An 18,421-nucleotide genomic window follows, 5' to 3' on the forward strand; every position below is an offset into this window, starting at 1 on the left:
ACGCGAATTCGGGCACTTCGTGAGCGAAAAAGAGGCCCAAAGATTTGTGTGGGATCGTCATTGCTAATACATTATTTCATTCATAAAACCAGAGGCTTTCTCAAACGTAGAGGAACCTTTTTTAAAAAGTAAATAAAAATGAACACTTCAAAATCGGAATTAAAATGTGTCGCGCATATTCTGTTGTTCTGCCAAATATAAAACCAGACTTTTAATTTATAAAATGATCTCGAACAAGTGGAGAAAACCATCAAAACTGATGTCATAATCGGCCAAAGGAGTCCCACGTCTTCACACAAGTTCAACTTTAATATATTGGTCGAAGTAATCCGAATGCAATGAGAGTTTTGTTTAAATTGTGTGAGTATAAGATAGTCATTCCTTTAAATCTCTTTACGACTGGTATAATGGAGACTGGCATGAAAAGTTGAATATTTTGATAAGAGGAAGGCAAAATTTTAGACAAGCAACAGAAAGGAAGCTCTGTATCACTTTTGTTATAATTCTAACAACTTCAATATCACTACAACCGATATTGCAGTTACTATATCATAAGTGTATGGCTTGATAGATCATTCCAATTCTGAGGGCCATCCAAAGGAATCTGTTTTAAAAAAATGTTTTTAAGGGTTTTACGGCGCTTGCAACACATTATCATTAAGGTCATAATAGCGCCAGTAAAAAGGAAGATAATGGGATAGTAAAAAGTTCTAGAATTACAATCAAAGCACCCAAGATAAGATAAAGGGGAATCGGTTCAAATAGGAAAGATGTAGATTCCAAGAGCACACTATCAAAGTACTTAGGTTGAGATCACCTAAAAGTCTCATCCAGACACAAGCACAGGGCCCAAATAAGAGGAATGTACTCAAATGTTTACAAATCATATATAATATGTAAATAAAACATAATACAGTGCATAACAGAGAGATGATTTACAAAACAAAAAAATATCCTCTCCCAAAACTAACTATACATTTGACTGTTTCCCTCCCAGCTAGGGCATCCGGCCAGGGCCTGGACAAAACCAAGTAATCCATTCCAAGACTAAGACAAAAAGCATGTTGGAAAACATAGTGGGATAGAAGATACAGTAAGTGCCTCCCTGCCCACTAAAAGGAATCAGTTCATTGGAACGATATCATATCTGCATAACGGCTTTGTCTGTAATATTCTTATGCTACTTGACATAAGATCATGTAAGCCTAAAACAAGGAACACTTCAAGGATATATTATAGGAAATTTTTAAAATTCTAAGTTTTTAAACAGTAATAAATACAATTATACAGTGTTTGTTAGGAATATTTTGTAGTGATGAAATAATATTAATATTTTAGATTTTAGAATATTTTCATCAACAGGGGTTTTGTAACACAAAAAAGCATGTGGTATGTTGCAATTTTTTATGTTGACGAAGCAAAAACCCATACCGGAATACAATCGAAACCTGATTTAAAGTGTTGATCATGGTATTTGTAATTTGTTGATTATTGTGCATTCAATTAATCTCTAATTTAGATCGTAATAAAAATAATAATAATAATAACAATAATAAAGCAAATCATAATCAGAGAGGCCGAACCTCAGATTTCACATGTATAAAATCCACTTTAGAGTTATAATTCTGGGTTACAGACAACTTCCGTCAAATTCCTGTGAGGTCTTATTGTGTTCCAAGGAAGCCTCCACCACTTCCATAGTGTCATCAAAATCACTACAGTGTCATATTCACCTCCCCCTACCCTTTAACTTCAAATCATCATTATCACTGCCAGCACAATAAATCACCATCAACAACACCACCACTGCAACCATCATCATCATCACTACAACTACCAACACATCTTATACGAGTATCATCAATACCACCACTATTCCGACTTCAACCAAATCTTCATCATCAACACCGACACCACTAAAACAAAAACCACCATCACCACCACCACATTATCATTATCCCTGCTGCCACAACAACAAACACCATCACACCATGGTCACAACCACCACAGCCGTATCACCATCACTTTCAACTCGTAAAAACTGAAGCAACACCACTTTTTAAAAAAATAACATTATCTTTAATGGCAAAGGTCAAATTGGGTTTCCAGATGGTGTCCTATGTATAATCCTTTTAGCGCGTTGTCTTTTATAATCATCATCCCCACATATAACACTATTCAAAAACACATCAAGTGGTTTATGACTCAACACTCCACGATGCTCGAGTTTGGTTTTTATCTTTTCAAATTCTGCTTTTTCCTCATTGGTGCCTTTCACTTTAGTGACAGTCAATATGGCTTGCCACTGAAACAAACAGTTTAAAAAAACATTGATCAAATGAATAAATAAATGAGAGAAAAGGTTTAGAAAAATTACATTAACGCGTGATGTCAATACAACAGTTCATCATTTCAATACCCATTCATCCTTTTCAGTTCACTCCATTGGATAAATCAGAGAACTTTCTAAGTGTAGGAGCCATAACTCTGTACAATGATTTTTCTGTCATCCACACCTTTATTGCACAATTTCAACCATACAATCTATACAAACCAATCAGTGTGAGACCTGTTAAACAAAACCTTTTGTCATTGATGTGAAAGCATAAGGATAAGAATAATCTCACTAATCATGAACTAATAAGACACTTCATAGACCCACAGCAGAAAGTAATCAGAGAAGAAGCCGCTTTTGAACAGGTGTTTAACATTTGGCCTTTCTTACTTTCTAAGGGGGTTGGAAGACACTGCCTCATGACTCCAGGGTATGTTTTAATCTTTTTTATTCGTTAATTTTTTAAAAGCATATTATTTATGAAGCTATTTCAAATGTTTCATTATTCTTAAATAAATGTGCTCTCGATGAGATCATTTATTCTTTCAGCTGGCCGCGTGAAATAAAATTTCATTTCATAGGGTTAAGATCACTTGTTAGGTTCTCTGTTTGTTTGTTGCTTTAGGTCTCTTCCAACACAATTGAGGTTATATGAGAGACCGCTGAAACAAAAAAAAAAGCAATCTAACAAAAATAGTACAAATGTAAATCAAAATCATAACCTAAAGATATCATAAGCTAAATTATAAATAACCAAGAACAAACAGGCAGAAGATTTACAGAAAAAAAAATATCCCCTGTCAAAAATACAATCACAAACCAAAGAAGCAGGATAGGCTAGTAAAGAGAAGAAGAAACGACATCACTATCGGATCGTACACCCATGCAAACATCATAGGTATATGATTCAAGGGTGATGCTCCCATCCAACCACCCGCTTAGGTTCTCTGTACGGATGCTCTTACAATATTCAAGCTGCCCTTGGTCAGAGGCACTTTTTCCAGTGAATATTACCATCAGTTGACTAATAAAAGCATAACAACAATGAGATGAAAAAAGAATGTGAATACGACGCAGATTCCCCCCCCCCAAAAAAAAAAAACAAACCAAAAAACAACGAAAAAAAAAATCATGTACTTTAGTTCATAAAGAATATTGCAACAACTTTGTTACATCCAATATTTGGTTGTTACTCAGTGTTTGCTATTAACTATTGTAAGAAAAGTAGGAGAATATGGAGGTGGGAGGGGGTAAGATAATATACTTACAGCATCATGATATATTCTGAGATCCCACAATTTGCTGATATCATTAGTATCATGTTCCATGTTGGCTAATTTAGATAACACATCTTTCACTCGACTAAGCAGGCATAGGTTCATCAACTATAAGAAAATGAAAGTAAATTCATTTCATGTGAATAATTATTATTTTGTACAAGAAGCACTTAATAGCTTGTGATGTAAAAAGTTGAAAAACATACAGGACATAAACAAATGTTCACCCATCGCAATGGCAATAAAAATGTTTGGTGGCCATTTCAGATTTTTTACTATTCATATTTAAGACAAAGACTCGACAATTAATAGACCAATGGCAATATAAATTAATTTGTTACTAGCATGCTGTATTATGTAAAAATTCAAACCAGGGTTTTGCGATAGAAGACATCTGCGACCCCCAGCCTCGAAATGGTATTAAGTCGGGATTTTCAATTTTTGAGGGGTTTTTTTGGTACCCAATCAAAGCTTATTTCATGCCAAAAAATTTGATACCAAATTTAATGAGATATGCGCCCAGAGCCCTCCTGATGAAGGGATGTTTGGCGCACTATAAATCTATACCATTATTATTATATGACTGTTTGAAGTAGGGAGAGTGTAAAAACCAAGTTTTGAGAAAATCGACTTTGAAGTTGAGGCACCTTTTTCATGCAAGTCGAATGAATGGGCAAAGATAACTCCTTGGATATGGGCATCGAAAATTTAATGAGAGTAATAAAATTTGGCATGGGCTTAGAATATACATTTAATAATATGCATAAATTTTTTGAAATAATCCAATTGTTTCTTTTGTATTTATTTATTATTATGTAAGATGCCCTTAAATTGATAAAACCACCCAAAAAATTCTTGCGATTTTATGAAGTTGCTCACTTATTGAAGAGTTTTTTGACATTTAATTAAAGAATCAATGAAGTAAGAATTAATAATTTTTGTCTTATTTAATAGAGGAAAAACGATTTCAAAATGCTAAAGATTAAAGAACAGTTTATAATTTTAAAGTACAGTTTTGAAACTTCGTGAAGTGGGATTGACAGAGAGAGAAATATCAAGATAGAGGATGAGAGAGGAAAAAAAAGAATGTGAGAATTAAACACACAAACACTGGAGAAAGAGAACGAAAAAGAGAGAGATGAGAGAGAGAGAGAGAGAGAGAGAGAGAGAGTGAGAGAGAGTGAGTGAGAGAGAGAGAGCGAGAGAGAGAGAGAGAGAGAGGGGGGGGGGAGAGGAGAGACTGTACTTTTGACTTATGCCTACATTGAAGAGAGTGATTTTCTTTCTTTAACTTCAAATAGGATGAATTTTCTTACTTTGATCATTTTCACTTTAAACTTAATTTAATTAATTTTGTTCATTCCGACACGATACCGAATTATCACTATGGGCCACATATGTCCTTCCATAAGAAACATCTTCTTATAATAAAAGATCCTTTTGCAAAAGGGAAACAAAATTGGTAGAGAGTCTAGTTTTAACCAATTCTCCATTTCTAAAAAGCCTTACTTCAATGTTTCTGGCTATGATATCTGGCTTGCAATATTTCAAGGTCTCCAAAGCTAAATCTGGTTTGGCCTTAAAAGATAAAAGACGAGCATAATGAATGAGTAATGAATAAAGACTAGGACATTTGTCCATCATATCAAATTATGTTTATTTTGTTAGTAAAAAAAATGTGACCGGCTACTGATGTAAGTTGATAACTGTGAATGATAAAGTGGCAGACCAAGATGAAAAAAATATCTCCCCCCTCCTCCCCCACCCCAAAAAAAAACAAACAAAAAAAAACAACAAAAAACAAACCTCAATCTTCCTAAAGGAAGCCTGATAGTTTGCAAAGATTTTTTCCTGTAATTTTTTTTCTTGCAATAATTAATTGTTACCCCGTGTGGTGTCCGGGGTCCCTCAACTGAGAGGGTCAAGAATAGCCCAACGCCAAGCCAGCGTGTCGTAAAAGGCGACTAATGGTGTGTGATTCCCCCATCTTTGAGTCACCTGGTCCTCCAGGTTGGGGGTTGGCAAAGGGTTAACACCCCTTTCCGTTAAACTCAAACCGTTACAGAAACACAGACAGACAAACCAAATCCTTTTTTTAGCTTGGGCGACCGAAGAGTTTCTGGAATTACAGAATTTATGAAGGACAACAGACAAAGCCGAAAGGACTCTGCTGACCCGATGACGTCTTCGCCAAACAAGCAGCTTCGAATTGCGTCGTGGAACGTTCGCACCATGTATGAAGCAGGAAAAAGCTCTCAAGTTGTGACTGAGATGAGAAGATACAGGCTGCATATACTTGGAGTAAGCGAAACCCACTGGATACAATCCGGACAGAAACACCTCAAGTCTGGGGAGAAGATTTTATATTCAGGGAGAGGGGACGGGATTCATACACAGGGAGTAGGAATAATTCTAAGCAAGTTTGCCCAGAAGTCACTGAGAGGATGGGAACAATGCGGAGAAAGGATCATCATGGCGTCCTTTACAACACGGAGTAAGAAGATCAGCATGAACATTGTACAGATCTATGCCCCAACAAATGATGCAACAGATGAGGACAAAGATACATTTTATGGTCTGCTACAACAAGTCATTGACAAGTTGCCAAGGAAAGACATCAACATATTGATGGGAGATGCTAATGCAAAAGTGGGACAGGATAACGTAGGCTATGAAGGTATCATGGGACGTCATGGCATGGGAGAAATGAATGATAATGGTGAGAGATTTGCAAATTTCTGTGCATTCAACAGTTTTGTGATTGGAGGATCAGTGTTCCCCCATAAGAGGATCCACAAAGCAACTTGGGTCTCACCAGATGGTGTGACAGAGAATCAGATTGATCATTTTTGTATCTCTCGTAGATTCAGACGTTCATTGGAAGATGTGACAGTACGGAGAGGGGCAGATGTTGGATCAGACCACCACCTGCTATTGGCAAAGCTTAAGCTCCGACTCAGAAAACACGGGGCCAGATCACATACAAGAAGAAAATTCGAGGTGAATGCACTTGATGGGGAAAAGAATGAGGAATTCAAACTACAATTGAGTAATAGATTCCAACCTCTTACTGAGCTCGAGGAGGACATAGATGTAGAGTCACATTGGGCAAAGATCAAGGAAGTTTACATAACAACTTGCCACGAGGTATTGGGGGTAAAGAAATCGGAACATAAAGAATGGATAAGTCCAACCACCTTGGACCTTATTGAAAAGAGGAGAACAAGGAAGGAACAAGTGAATGCAAGCCGAACAAGGGCTTCAAGACTGGATGCACAAGAGCAGTATCGAGCCATAGCTAAGGAAGTCAAAAGATCTGTGAAGAAAGACAAGGAAGCATTCATGAACAGACTTGCAGAGAAAGCAGAAGCAGCAGCGACTGGAGGACACATGAGGATCCTTTATCAAACTACCAAGACACTTGCTGGAAAATATGGGAAACCAGAGGTACCAGTCAAAGACAAAGATGGGAAAACTATTTTTGGAAAAGAGGCTCAATCTGAACGATGGAGGGAACATTTCAACTGCCTTCTGAACAGACCACCACCAGACAACCAGCCAGAAATTTTGCCTGCAAGGAATGAGCTACCAATTAGCTGTGATCCACCATCGATAGCAGAGATTGTGGGTGCCATTAACAAGATGAAAAGGGGGAAAGCTGCTGGACCAGACCAGATTCCACCGGAGGCTCTAAAAGTTGATGCGGAAAGAAATGCTGAGGCCCTGCACCCACTATTTGAGAGAATCTGGAATGACGGGATATTCCCAAAGGATTGGAAGGAAGGACATCTTATCAAGCTTCCAAAGAAAGGGGACCTCAGTAATTGTAATAATTATCGAGGCATCACTCTTCTTTCTATCCCAGGAAAGGTTTTCAACCGTATTATTTTAGAGAGAATTAAGAATGCAACAGATGCTAAACTGCGGGACGAACAGGCAGGTTTTCGGAAAAAACCGTTCAACCACCGACCAGATTGCCTCTCTGCGAGTCATAGTGGAACAGTCTATAGAATGGAACTCTCCTCTTATTGTCAACTTTCTGGATTACGAGAAGGCTTTCGACAGTATTGACAGAGCAACATTGTGGAAAATTCTGGCACATTATGGACTCCCTGAAAAGATAGTAAACCTCATTAAGGAAATGTATGAAGGATCAAGTTGCAGGGTTGTACATGAAGATCAGCTGACTGACAGCTTTGAAATTAAGACTGGTGTCAAGCAGGGATGCTTGCTCTCTCCATTCCTGTTCATCCTTGCCATTGATTGGCTAATGAAGGAAACCTCCAAAGGGAGAAGAAATGGGATACAGTGGACCCCTGGACACAGTTGGATGATCTGGATTTTGCAGATGATCTGGCTCTTTTGTCCCACACCAGGACCAGATGCAAACAAAAACCACAATTATAAACAGCCTCTCGGAATCAATTGGTCTAAGAATACACCCTGCAAAGTCAAAGGTCTTGAGGATAGGTACGCGTCAAAGGGAGCAGATCAAAGTAAAAGATCAGGAACTCGAAGATATAGACACTTTCTGCTATCTCGGAAGTATAATTGACAAGGATGGAGGCACGGAAGCAGAGGTGAAAGCACGAATAGGAAAGGCACAGGCTGCATTCACATCTTTGAACAGAGTTTGGAGAACTAAAGATATCTCCCTTCAACTAAAGCTAAGACTTTTCAACTCAAACGTGAAGTCTGTCCTACTGTATGGATGTGAAACTTGGAACGCATCACAGGCATGTATAAGGAGGGTACAGATTTTTGTAAACAGGTGCATGCGTAAGCTACTCAGAATAAAATGGATGGATAGAATAAAAAATGAAGAAGTATGGAAAAGAACACAGCAGAAACCAGTAGGAGAGGATATAGGAAGAAGACGATGGAGGTGGATTGGACACACGCTTAGAAAGAATGACTCAACTATAACAAAGAAAGTATTGGACTGGAACCCTCAGGGCAGAAGATCAAGGGGAAGGCCACGAGGAACATGGAGAAGAATTAAAGAAGCTGATATACAGAGAAGTGGTAAGACCTGGAATGAGATAAAAAAGTTGGCTCAGGATAGAGAAGGATGGAAACTGTTTGTCTGTGGCCTATACCCTGACCCAGGGTGAAAAAGGCAATGATGATGATGATGAATTAATTGTGCCTTTTCAGATTGTTATGCTTATTTCAAGTAACGTTGAAGCACAATTATGTGTATGACAGATAATCTTCCTCTGCTTAGCCTCTTTTTATTAATTAATTTTTCAAAAAACAAGCAGTAAATTTATTTTCATTTCAAGAATGAAAAGTGTTTGAAGACAAACCTGATTGACAGCGTGCATAGCGGCAAAGAGAACACCCCTTTTAGAAAGAGTGTGGTTTTTTACTGTGTGGCTCAGTAATGATTGACATTTAGCTAGGCTGTCAGTTGTATTCTGCAAAGTATAAAAGTATACTAATAAAATCAATGAAAAAAATAAAAATTTACATGGCTAATTTATAAAGATACAACATGCTCAATTCGTTTTACAATGTTTCATACATTAGCTCAGCGGGCCACATGGAACTAAAATACAGCAGAAGATGCCTGTTGTCCATAGTTCTTGTGAAAAGAAATATTTGCAATATCTGTCACTGGAAATAGATTAACACTTAAGTCAAGTGAAGTGTAAAGAACCATACCAAATTACACAACACCGATAGCAAATTTGCAATCATTGTTACCTGTCCAGTCACTGAACCTGGACAACTATTTCATGGATTATCATACAATTTTGGAAACATCTTTCATCTGAAATTGCCTCAACATTTTAGAAAATCAATTATAATAACATATTCAATTTATATAGCTCAACTTTCGGTGCATCATACTCTATATATTTTTCTGATAATTGTGTTATATAATAACATATAGTTTGAAGTGTGGGAAAAAATTAGGAAATCTATCAACAATTTTGTTTTTAATCTACCATAAATACACTACAACTCATAGCTAATGAATTCACATTTTAAGAGAACTCATTTTGTTTTTTGTTTGATGGCGTTTTTATACACCTCCATTGGAGGTGTACAAAAACGCACCATTTTTATGCACCTCCGTTGGCGGTGATGGTAAATTAATGAAAATGTTGCTGCATACGTCCATGAGGTTTAAATAGTTTTAGATTGTAGTTTAGCACGCTGCTTAGTGATTACCGATGTACAATGATAATAAATTAAAGAATAATAACAATAATTTAAAAAATCAAAAGTAAAAAGAAACACGGCACACAAATACTGATCTCAAATAAATAAATAATTTTAGAAAATTAAAATCGAAGTTTTTTAAAAACATAATAAAAAGTTTTTAAAAAAAAAAAAAAAAAAGAAAGAAAAAAAGCAAACAAAAACAAAGTAAATAAAAAAAAATGTCAACAATGGGAATCGAACCCGGTACTTTCAAGGTTGGAGTCTGACAGCTTGCCCACTGCGCTACGGAGCCACCTGACTGTTCATCACATTTAATAAGGTCTTTCTAAAACATTATTTTACCTTCAATGCAACTTCTATTTTCTGGTTTTATATTTCGATTTTTTAAATTATTATTATTTTTATATAAATTTATTAACAAAAACATCCTACAGATGTCACAATATAACTTTCGCCATGTCCAAATACAGAAACACAATATCGCTGATGAAATTGGGTGGGATGCGCATGCGTGACGGAGGTGTATAAAAACGATCCGTTAAGATACACCGTCACGGAGGTGCGTAAAAACACTACTTTTTTGTTTTTTTGTTGTTTTTGTTTCTTTTTTGTTTGAAAACTTTTCAATTCTCCCCCATTTTTCTTTGTATCCAATAATAAGCTTATCTATAAAAAAAGAAATCATGTTTCCAAGGAGTTCAATATTCACTTGTATCAATAATCAATCTTATGACTTATATTAAATACAGTACTTACTATGTGGTACAGTGAGCCAAAGGCAATAGTTGTGCAGTCAATATTAAACTTTTCCATTCCAAAATAGACGTCCACCACTTTAGAATAATGGCCGTTTTTGTAAAGAAGATCCATGAGTATCAAATGGCAGGTATTATCTTTGAAAAAATTACCAAAGTCCTAAAAAAAAAATCCATATTCAAATAATATCTAAAAATTACTCACAATGAAAGAAAGTTTAAAAAATAGTCAAAGTGAAATAATTTGTAAATTGTAATAATGTAGAATTGCCCTTGTTGGAGTTATAAAGTTTGTTTCATATAATCTTATATCTCTTATAACTTATAATAGTCATATTGAAATAAGTTTTTAAAAGAGTCATGTTCAGGGGCGAAAAACAGATCTAGCTGTAGAGCACCAAAAATAAGTTGATATGGCAGAGCATGACATCAAAGTTTAAATTTCATAATTTTAAATATCCATAGAGTGTGGTAGTGGCAGTTATCACGAACATGCCAAGAACTACACTTGGAATTGAGTAAATCAAGAATTCCATAATGGAATAAAACAAAAATTTGAACTATATTTTTAATAAAAAGTAGAATGATGGCAACAGAAATGACAAGCTACTCTAAACATTAGTATTTGTGATATTTGCTGCACTATTTAGCAAAAATGTGATAATCGCACATGGACTCTATCCGTTGTATTGAGCGAATCATGACAAATTGCACATGAGTAGCAAGTGGGTTAATTCTTAACCATATTCTTATATTTTTCTCTGCCATTCTATTATTTTGAGACTGTAGGATACAAACTTTGTTTTATTAGCTCATGGCATAATCATCTTTAAAACAATATAATTCTGGCTCCAGCAAGTAAAGGATATAGAAGGAATGAAATTGACGTCACTCAGCTCTGTTAATGGTTTTAGCCAGTCATTTTTATGAATAGTTCTCACTATATTCTATCAATCAGCAATTTTTATGAGTAGTTCTATATTCTATCGATCAGACTATAAATGTTCAATGTTACACATAATTTTGTGTGTTGGTATGTTACATCTGGCTGGCGGATGCTATGAGTATTTTGGATGAGTGCACTGCATCAATTTGTAAAAATATTTCATTTTGAAGACACCAACCTGATTTTTGTAGGCAGCAAAGGCCTCATCTGGCATGTTTAAGTAATGATACATACGCATGACATTGGCTCCGTAGGAAAAGTCATTGGACTGGCTTGGTGTTTTTGCCCTGGTTACAAAAAATAAATCTTGCTTTAATATCAAACTGCTTCAGCTTTGATTTACAAATGAAATGACTTTTTTTAAAATGCATAATAGCAATCCCCTCTTCAAAACTGCCGTTTTTTTGTGCTCCACATTCTTACTATCAATGAGTACAAAATAAAAAAATGAATACATTTCTAAAAATCACAAGCAAACCAGTTTCCAATTCCTCTCTCATTTACATCAACAAAAGCTTTTTAAAAACCGATAGAACAACAACAAACCAACGAGATTTTACCTCATGCAATATCAACTAGAATTTGCTCAGTGTGCTTTACGAGAGATCCAAAGCCAAAAGCAACACACTTAACATTTAATATGAGTCTTGGCATGGTAAGTTTTCCGACCAGGTACTTATTTTACACAAGAGCTTGGTGAAAGGGTGTAAATATACAGCATTCTAGGTGACTTATCCCTAAATCTGGTATCATGCCAAGGCAAATGAGACATCAAAAATTGAATTTTAAGTTAAAGATTGAGACAGGAACCATAATTTATCATTTAAATTAAATCATCATTCTCATTCTTCAATTGATGTAATCTTCTGACATCTTCATTAACTGGTGGTACCTTAAATATTATTTTGACAAAAACTAGCTGTTGGCATAAACAGGAATATTACAAAAGGATTTGGTAAGTAAAATCCGGTCACTGATACTGATAAGGAAATGAGAGATAGGAATAAACATTTTCTTAACTATGACTTGGGCCTTATTTTCAGTTACTGTTACTCAATGAATTCACTGTCCAACAAGGACAACATCATTAGCTCAGGATGTTGGTAATGGTTGATGAAAACAGGCTGTTTATAAAATCTAAAAAAAAAAAACTGTAACGGTTAATAGATCTGGAACATGTCAGCCCGAATGGTGCAAACACCCAAAAGAAAATGGGACACATACACACTGTACGCTTAATGTTATGCCATCAACAATGGAAGTGAGCACCATTGAACAGAAAAAAATACCCTGTAAAGAACAATAATTGTAAATATCTAAAGGTACAGAACAGGATACAACACGTTAAAGATATAGTGTAAAAAACTGATTAGTTTTCATATGGGTCATTACAAAGCCTACTCAAACAGAAGAAAGTCACTGTTGAATTGTTACCATTGATTTAAAACTATGTTTTTAAATTATTTTTTTTTTTTACACACAATGATGGAAAGCTTTAAAGAATAAAGAAAACAACACATCTATTGCTAGAATGACTTACATCAGGAAACTTAAAACATGTTCAACAATGGCACAGTCCTGTTTTGATTGTGCACAATGGAAGGCAGTAATCAATTTGGAAGCAATTTGCCTTGCCTCTCTAAGTGATGATACCGTGTCCAATTCTTTAAACAACTCAGCTGCAATAATAAAAAGAAGATTATGCCAATTTTCTTACGAATAATCGGTTTACAAAGAAAGAATATTGTATTATCCATATTTTAAATACAACTACACTTAGAAAGATACTGCTAAACTTTGTGCTTATATTCTATTAAGTATTTTCTGCTCGTACACATCATTGCTGACATGCATTAAACTGTATAAGTCAATGACCTTTGTGAGGTGTTAAAATATCCATGGAATCCCATTACCAAGAATTAGTTTGATCTACCTCTTGTATGTGTGTGTGTGTGTGTGTGTGTGTGTGTGTGTGTGTATGTGTGTGTGTATGTCATTGTATTAAAAAAACCCAACCAACAAACAAATAAAAAAGAAATTTAAAAAAACACACAAAAAAAAAAAAAACAAGCTAAAAAACTGCTAGAAGAAAACTGCAACAATGATAAGGATTTTAAAATAATTAATAGGAACCTTTCTCGGCTTGCAGGCGATCAATTTGAAATACACGCTGTCTTTTGTATTGTTCCATTCTGGTTTTTGATTCACTGAGGAGAGTTCTATAAACTGAAAAAAGAAAAGAGCAAGTTTCAGATAAATTAATTTTCTGTCTTTTAAAAAATATCTGGATTTCATCTTGCAACAATGGCTACAATATCACAAAATGGCATACCTTTCTAGTATAATACTGATCAGACGACTTATGATATTTAAGGACCAGTCTAATTTGCATAAGCCTCTGATTATAAAAGACAAGGTGAAACAGTTTAACAGTAACACTTACTTTCGTGCAAGAAAATCTAATTGACAACTTAATAATTTGGTGCTTGATATTGAAATTAAAGATTGGTTTATAAAGATTTCAGGCAAACCAAAAAAAAAAAAAAAAAAAAAAAAAAAAAAAAAAAAAGGAACAAAAAAAAAAAAAATGTCAATCACCATAAAAAACAACAAAACAAAAATGACACCAAATCATTGCCATTAAAGATGATCATATTGTTGTCAGCGTGCAGAGCTTACACACTTTTACAAGGCTCCTAAAAAAATTTGTAATATGACCTAAAAGGCATCATGTCTTGTCCTGCATGTTAAGTTTTGCTGTTGGCTAGGAACACATTGAAAAGCACTTTGAGCATGTTTAGTGGATATGTTCTAAATAAATGCTCACATTCCTTTTGTTTCTTTTTGGGTTTTTTGGTGTGTTTTTTAAGCTGTTCAGATATATTTCACTGACTGATAGGACGATTTAATATTTGGAAAAGACATCTCCTTGAAACATATCCAATGCTCTTTCGGGCATCCCTCTTGCAATGCAAAAAAAGACATTAGTTTGAAAACAGTTAAAACAATACCACTGCTCGTTCTGAGATTTTTAGTGTGGTGAACCCCTTAACTCTCTCGAGTTCACCCTCATTGAAAATCGAACAAATTTGTTCGATTTTCTATGCCCATGAACTCGAGAGAGTTAAATGCCCACCGTTAAATTGCCTGTTTCACCTATATATGTCTAAGCTATTTCAATATACATAAAAAATATAGCCCAAAAGTGTTAGCCTTTACGCTAAAGAGTCCTCTAGGTAAGGGTCATAGAAACGGTTACAGACAGTAACGGGGTGAATATAATTTCCGTGGAGGTAGGTGGGCTGTATTTACACAACATCTACAAACCACTAAGAGCGACGTTGACTACACTACCGGTCCTGGTGGTAAGCTATCCTTCCATCCGCTGGGAGACTTTAATAGCCACCACCATGACTGGAGCAACAGAGACTTCATGAGGCAGGTAGACGACTTCACTCATGGATAGACTGTAATGATCTGCACCTAGTGTATGATCCTACGGCCAAGGGTACCTTCAGGGGCATCTGCCATAAGGAGTACACTCCTGACCTCACCCTCGTGACAAAGGGAATGAATGGGGAACCACTGAAGCTTAAGCAGACAGTCCTTGGTGAAATCCTGCATAGCCAACACAGGCCGGTACTTATCGCAGCTGGGTTGACAATCCCGAGGGTGCAGTCTCTCCCTCTCTGCAGATGGAACTTCAGGAAGGCTAAATGGGAGGAATTTACTTCCTCCTATATCGAGCAAGTCTGCCTTGCCATTCCTCCCAAGTCTGAGCACATAACCAGATTTTACAGGCTGCTGGTTAAGAGTGCTCATCGCTCCATTCCATGGAGCAATTGGAAATTTTACACCCCCTGCTGGACAGAGGAGTCAGAAAAGCTGTACAAGTACAAGGAGTACAAGCAGACCAGTCCCAGGACGCAGCCGATAGACTACCTGTCCCTGGCAGAAGGAAGGAAGCAACGTTTTTGGAGACCATGGAAAGTCTTGACTTTACATACTCTAGCCGCCACGCTTGGCGACTGATAAAGAAATTGGATCCTGACCCGAATTTTGTGAAGACTGCACTGGAGTACATTTATAATCATATTATAAGAATCAGTTGAAATATAACTTGAAACGCTTGCTCTTGACCAACTTCACTTCATATAAATGTCCGGGTTTTCTGTTTTATTGCTTTGTTGTTTTTTTTCTGCTTCCCAACCACCTGATATTGTATAGGCGATCGCCGCCGCTGTACAAATAGAATTACAAACGTCTGGAAACGCCTCGACTTTACTAAACTAAAGTACTTTTTTGTTATTTCAATTTCACAATCCGAACTCACACTTCCTCTCAACACGCACTTACCAGAGTAACTTGGATAATTACTGCAAATATAGCCAAAAATGAAACGCTGTTTTGAAATTGTACGTAGAAATATGGTATTTGCACAAAAAGCCATAGCTTTTGTTTCATTCGCTTTTGACTGTCATTTTCCTAGCAGGGAACAACAGTAACAATAACAAATTCTAAATTCGGTGTCTACTTTCACTTTCATTTTTTAATTTTTTTTTGGTAAAGGGAGGCAACTGCAAATAATAAGTCGATATGTATTGAAATCAGGAGTGGCAACCCTTACTACGAATTATGAAAACTGAGATAAAATCATAGAATTAAACGAATGAGAATACGTAGGAAGCCTAAAAAGTGTCCACCAATGAAAGCATTCAGCGCCATTTTATTGTTGGCTGAGAATGTAGTCATTACCATTCATTCGGTCTCTATGTCAACATAACGACACAAGAAAAACAACAAACAATATCAAAATCCACAATAAAATGTTTCAGAACTGTTGCGTATATTTATGGCACAATGAAGCTGTCAAAAAATGAAGTTAGAGAATGTGTGTAATCATGTATTATAATAACCTGTAATGTGTTTTCCAACCACCACATCATCTACTACTACAACCAACACCACAATATCATCACTAACACTACTACTACAACCACCAGCCCCACATCATTATCACTACCACTACTACTACACCACCACCAGCACATCATCATCACTACCACTACTACTACAATCACCACAACCACATCGTCATCACTACCACTACTACTGCAACCACCACCACCATATCATCATCATTACCACTACTACCACGACCACCACCACCACTACTACTACAACCACCACCACATCATCACTACCTCAACTACTACAACCACCACCACAATAGCATCACTACCACTACTACCACAACCACCAGCACCACATCATTATCACTACCACTACTGCACCACCACCAGCACATAATCATCACTACCACTACTATTACAACCACCACAACCACATCGTCATCACGACCACTACTACTACAACCACCACCATATCATTACCATTACCACTACTACTACAACCACCACTACCACCATATCATTACCATTACCACTACTACTACAACCACCACTACCACCATATCATTACCATTACCACTACTACTACAACCACCACAACCACATCGTCATCACTACCACTACTACTGCAACCACCACTACCACCATATCATCACCATTACAACTACCACTACAACCACCACAACCACATCATCATCACTACCACTACTACTACAACCACCACCACATCATCATCACTATCACTATTACTACAACTACAACCACCACCACATTATCATCACTACCACTACTACTACTGCAACCACCACCACCATATCATCATCATTGAAATATTTTTTTTTTAAAATTGAGCTTTATATAGTGCAATATCTACTAAATGTGCTCAAAGCGCTTTACAAGGGGTCCCTGGTCAACATTTAACATGTAGGACGGGACATGACGCCTGTTAGGCGATATTACAATTTTTCGGACAAAGACAACTCTGTTAACGGCCAGGTACTCATTTTACACCTGAGTACGGTGAGAGAATGTGAGTAAAGAGCCTTTTCCGAGGACTCAACTATGCGCCGAGCGCGAGGCTCGAACCCAGGACCTTCCGATCCGAAAGCGAGTGTCATACTACCAGACCACATAGCCGCATCATTACCACTACTACTACAAACACCACCACCACATCATCATCACGACCACTACTACTACAACCACCACCACCACCATATCATTACCATTACCACTACTACTACAACTACAAATACCACCACATCATCATCACTACCACTACTACTACAACTACAATCATCACCACCACCACATCATCATCACTATTACTACTACAACTACAACCACCACCAACACCACATCACCTCACTAACACCAGTACTATAATCACTACCATTAGGTTTTGGAGCTTTACTTCATTTGAAATAAGGAAACTTCGGAATTGTATTTGGCATTGTGTTTATATATCATAATATAATTCTAATCAGTTATCTATTTAGAACTATATACTATACAATATGTATGCCAAATACCACCCCAATTCCCCTTTCTTGTGTGCGGGAATTCCTCTTTCGGCATTAAATTGAGTGTGAGAGAGTCATCACTACACACATAAACAACAGAAACAATTTAAAAACATGACTATGACACGCAACCACTCACACACGAGGCTATACTATTTATCCCTTTCTCGATATAGAACAGGACAAGACAAACAATAGCTTGACTCTCGCTACACTTCGCATGGATGTTTGTCGTCTCACGAGTTCAACTCTCGGTCGACCTGTCAATATTCCTTTTTGCCTCGGACGTAATCATTAATAGAATATTGTGTGGTTTTGACCGTGAAGAAAACCTTAAGAAGTCACATTTATATCATTTTAGAGAGATCGTTTTGAATAATTTTGAGTTAAACGAGCGAGCAGCAAGTGTTTTCATGAACGGCCGATCAGCGCTTGTTTACTATAGTAACGCGATTCCCAGCCAACGTCTCAATGGCGGATATTTTTCTCATCGAGGCCGTT

The 18,421-nt window shown here is 36.5% G+C and overlaps 1 protein-coding gene across 1 annotated transcript; it reads right to left on the reverse strand.

Moving 5' to 3' along the window:
* Window positions 1-2,056: 2,056 nt before the first annotated feature.
* LOC144964745 (pentatricopeptide repeat-containing protein 2, mitochondrial-like) lies at window positions 2,057-16,033 on the reverse strand. Its single transcript, XM_078899318.1, has 9 exons — window positions 15,844-16,033; window positions 13,621-13,713; window positions 13,028-13,166; window positions 11,666-11,774; window positions 10,543-10,701; window positions 8,922-9,032; window positions 5,122-5,190; window positions 3,604-3,720; window positions 2,057-2,305 (listed from the first exon to the last, which is right to left on the reverse strand). The coding sequence occupies exons 1-9, from the start codon at window positions 15,935-15,937 to the stop codon at window positions 2,093-2,095; spliced, it is 1,104 nt and encodes a 367-aa protein (XP_078755444.1). The 5' UTR covers window positions 15,938-16,033; the 3' UTR covers window positions 2,057-2,092.
* Between the last annotated feature and the right edge of the window lie 2,388 nt (window positions 16,034-18,421).

Source organism: Berghia stephanieae, chromosome 2 (genome assembly GCF_034508935.2).
Source record: "Berghia stephanieae isolate SIO BIC M18660-M18661 chromosome 2, UCSD_Bste_1.3, whole genome shotgun sequence".
In the NCBI taxonomy this organism is placed as follows: domain Eukaryota; kingdom Metazoa; phylum Mollusca; class Gastropoda; order Nudibranchia; family Aeolidiidae; genus Berghia; species Berghia stephanieae.

What these genes read in the sequence shown, in the direction of transcription:
- LOC144964745 (XM_078899318.1), bottom strand. Translation starts at nt 15,937, where the DNA reads ATGGCTTTTTGTGCAAATACCATATTTCTACGTACAATTTCAAAACAG. An exon ending in TTGGCTCACTGTACCACATA is followed by an intron (nt 9,033 to 10,542) that starts GTAAGTACTGTA and finishes TATACTTTGCAG; the next exon opens with AATACAACTGACAGCCTAGC. An exon ending in TCAGAATATATCATGATGCT is followed by an intron (nt 2,306 to 3,603) that starts GTAAGTATATTA and finishes TGTTTGTTTCAG; the next exon opens with TGGCAAGCCATATTGACTGT.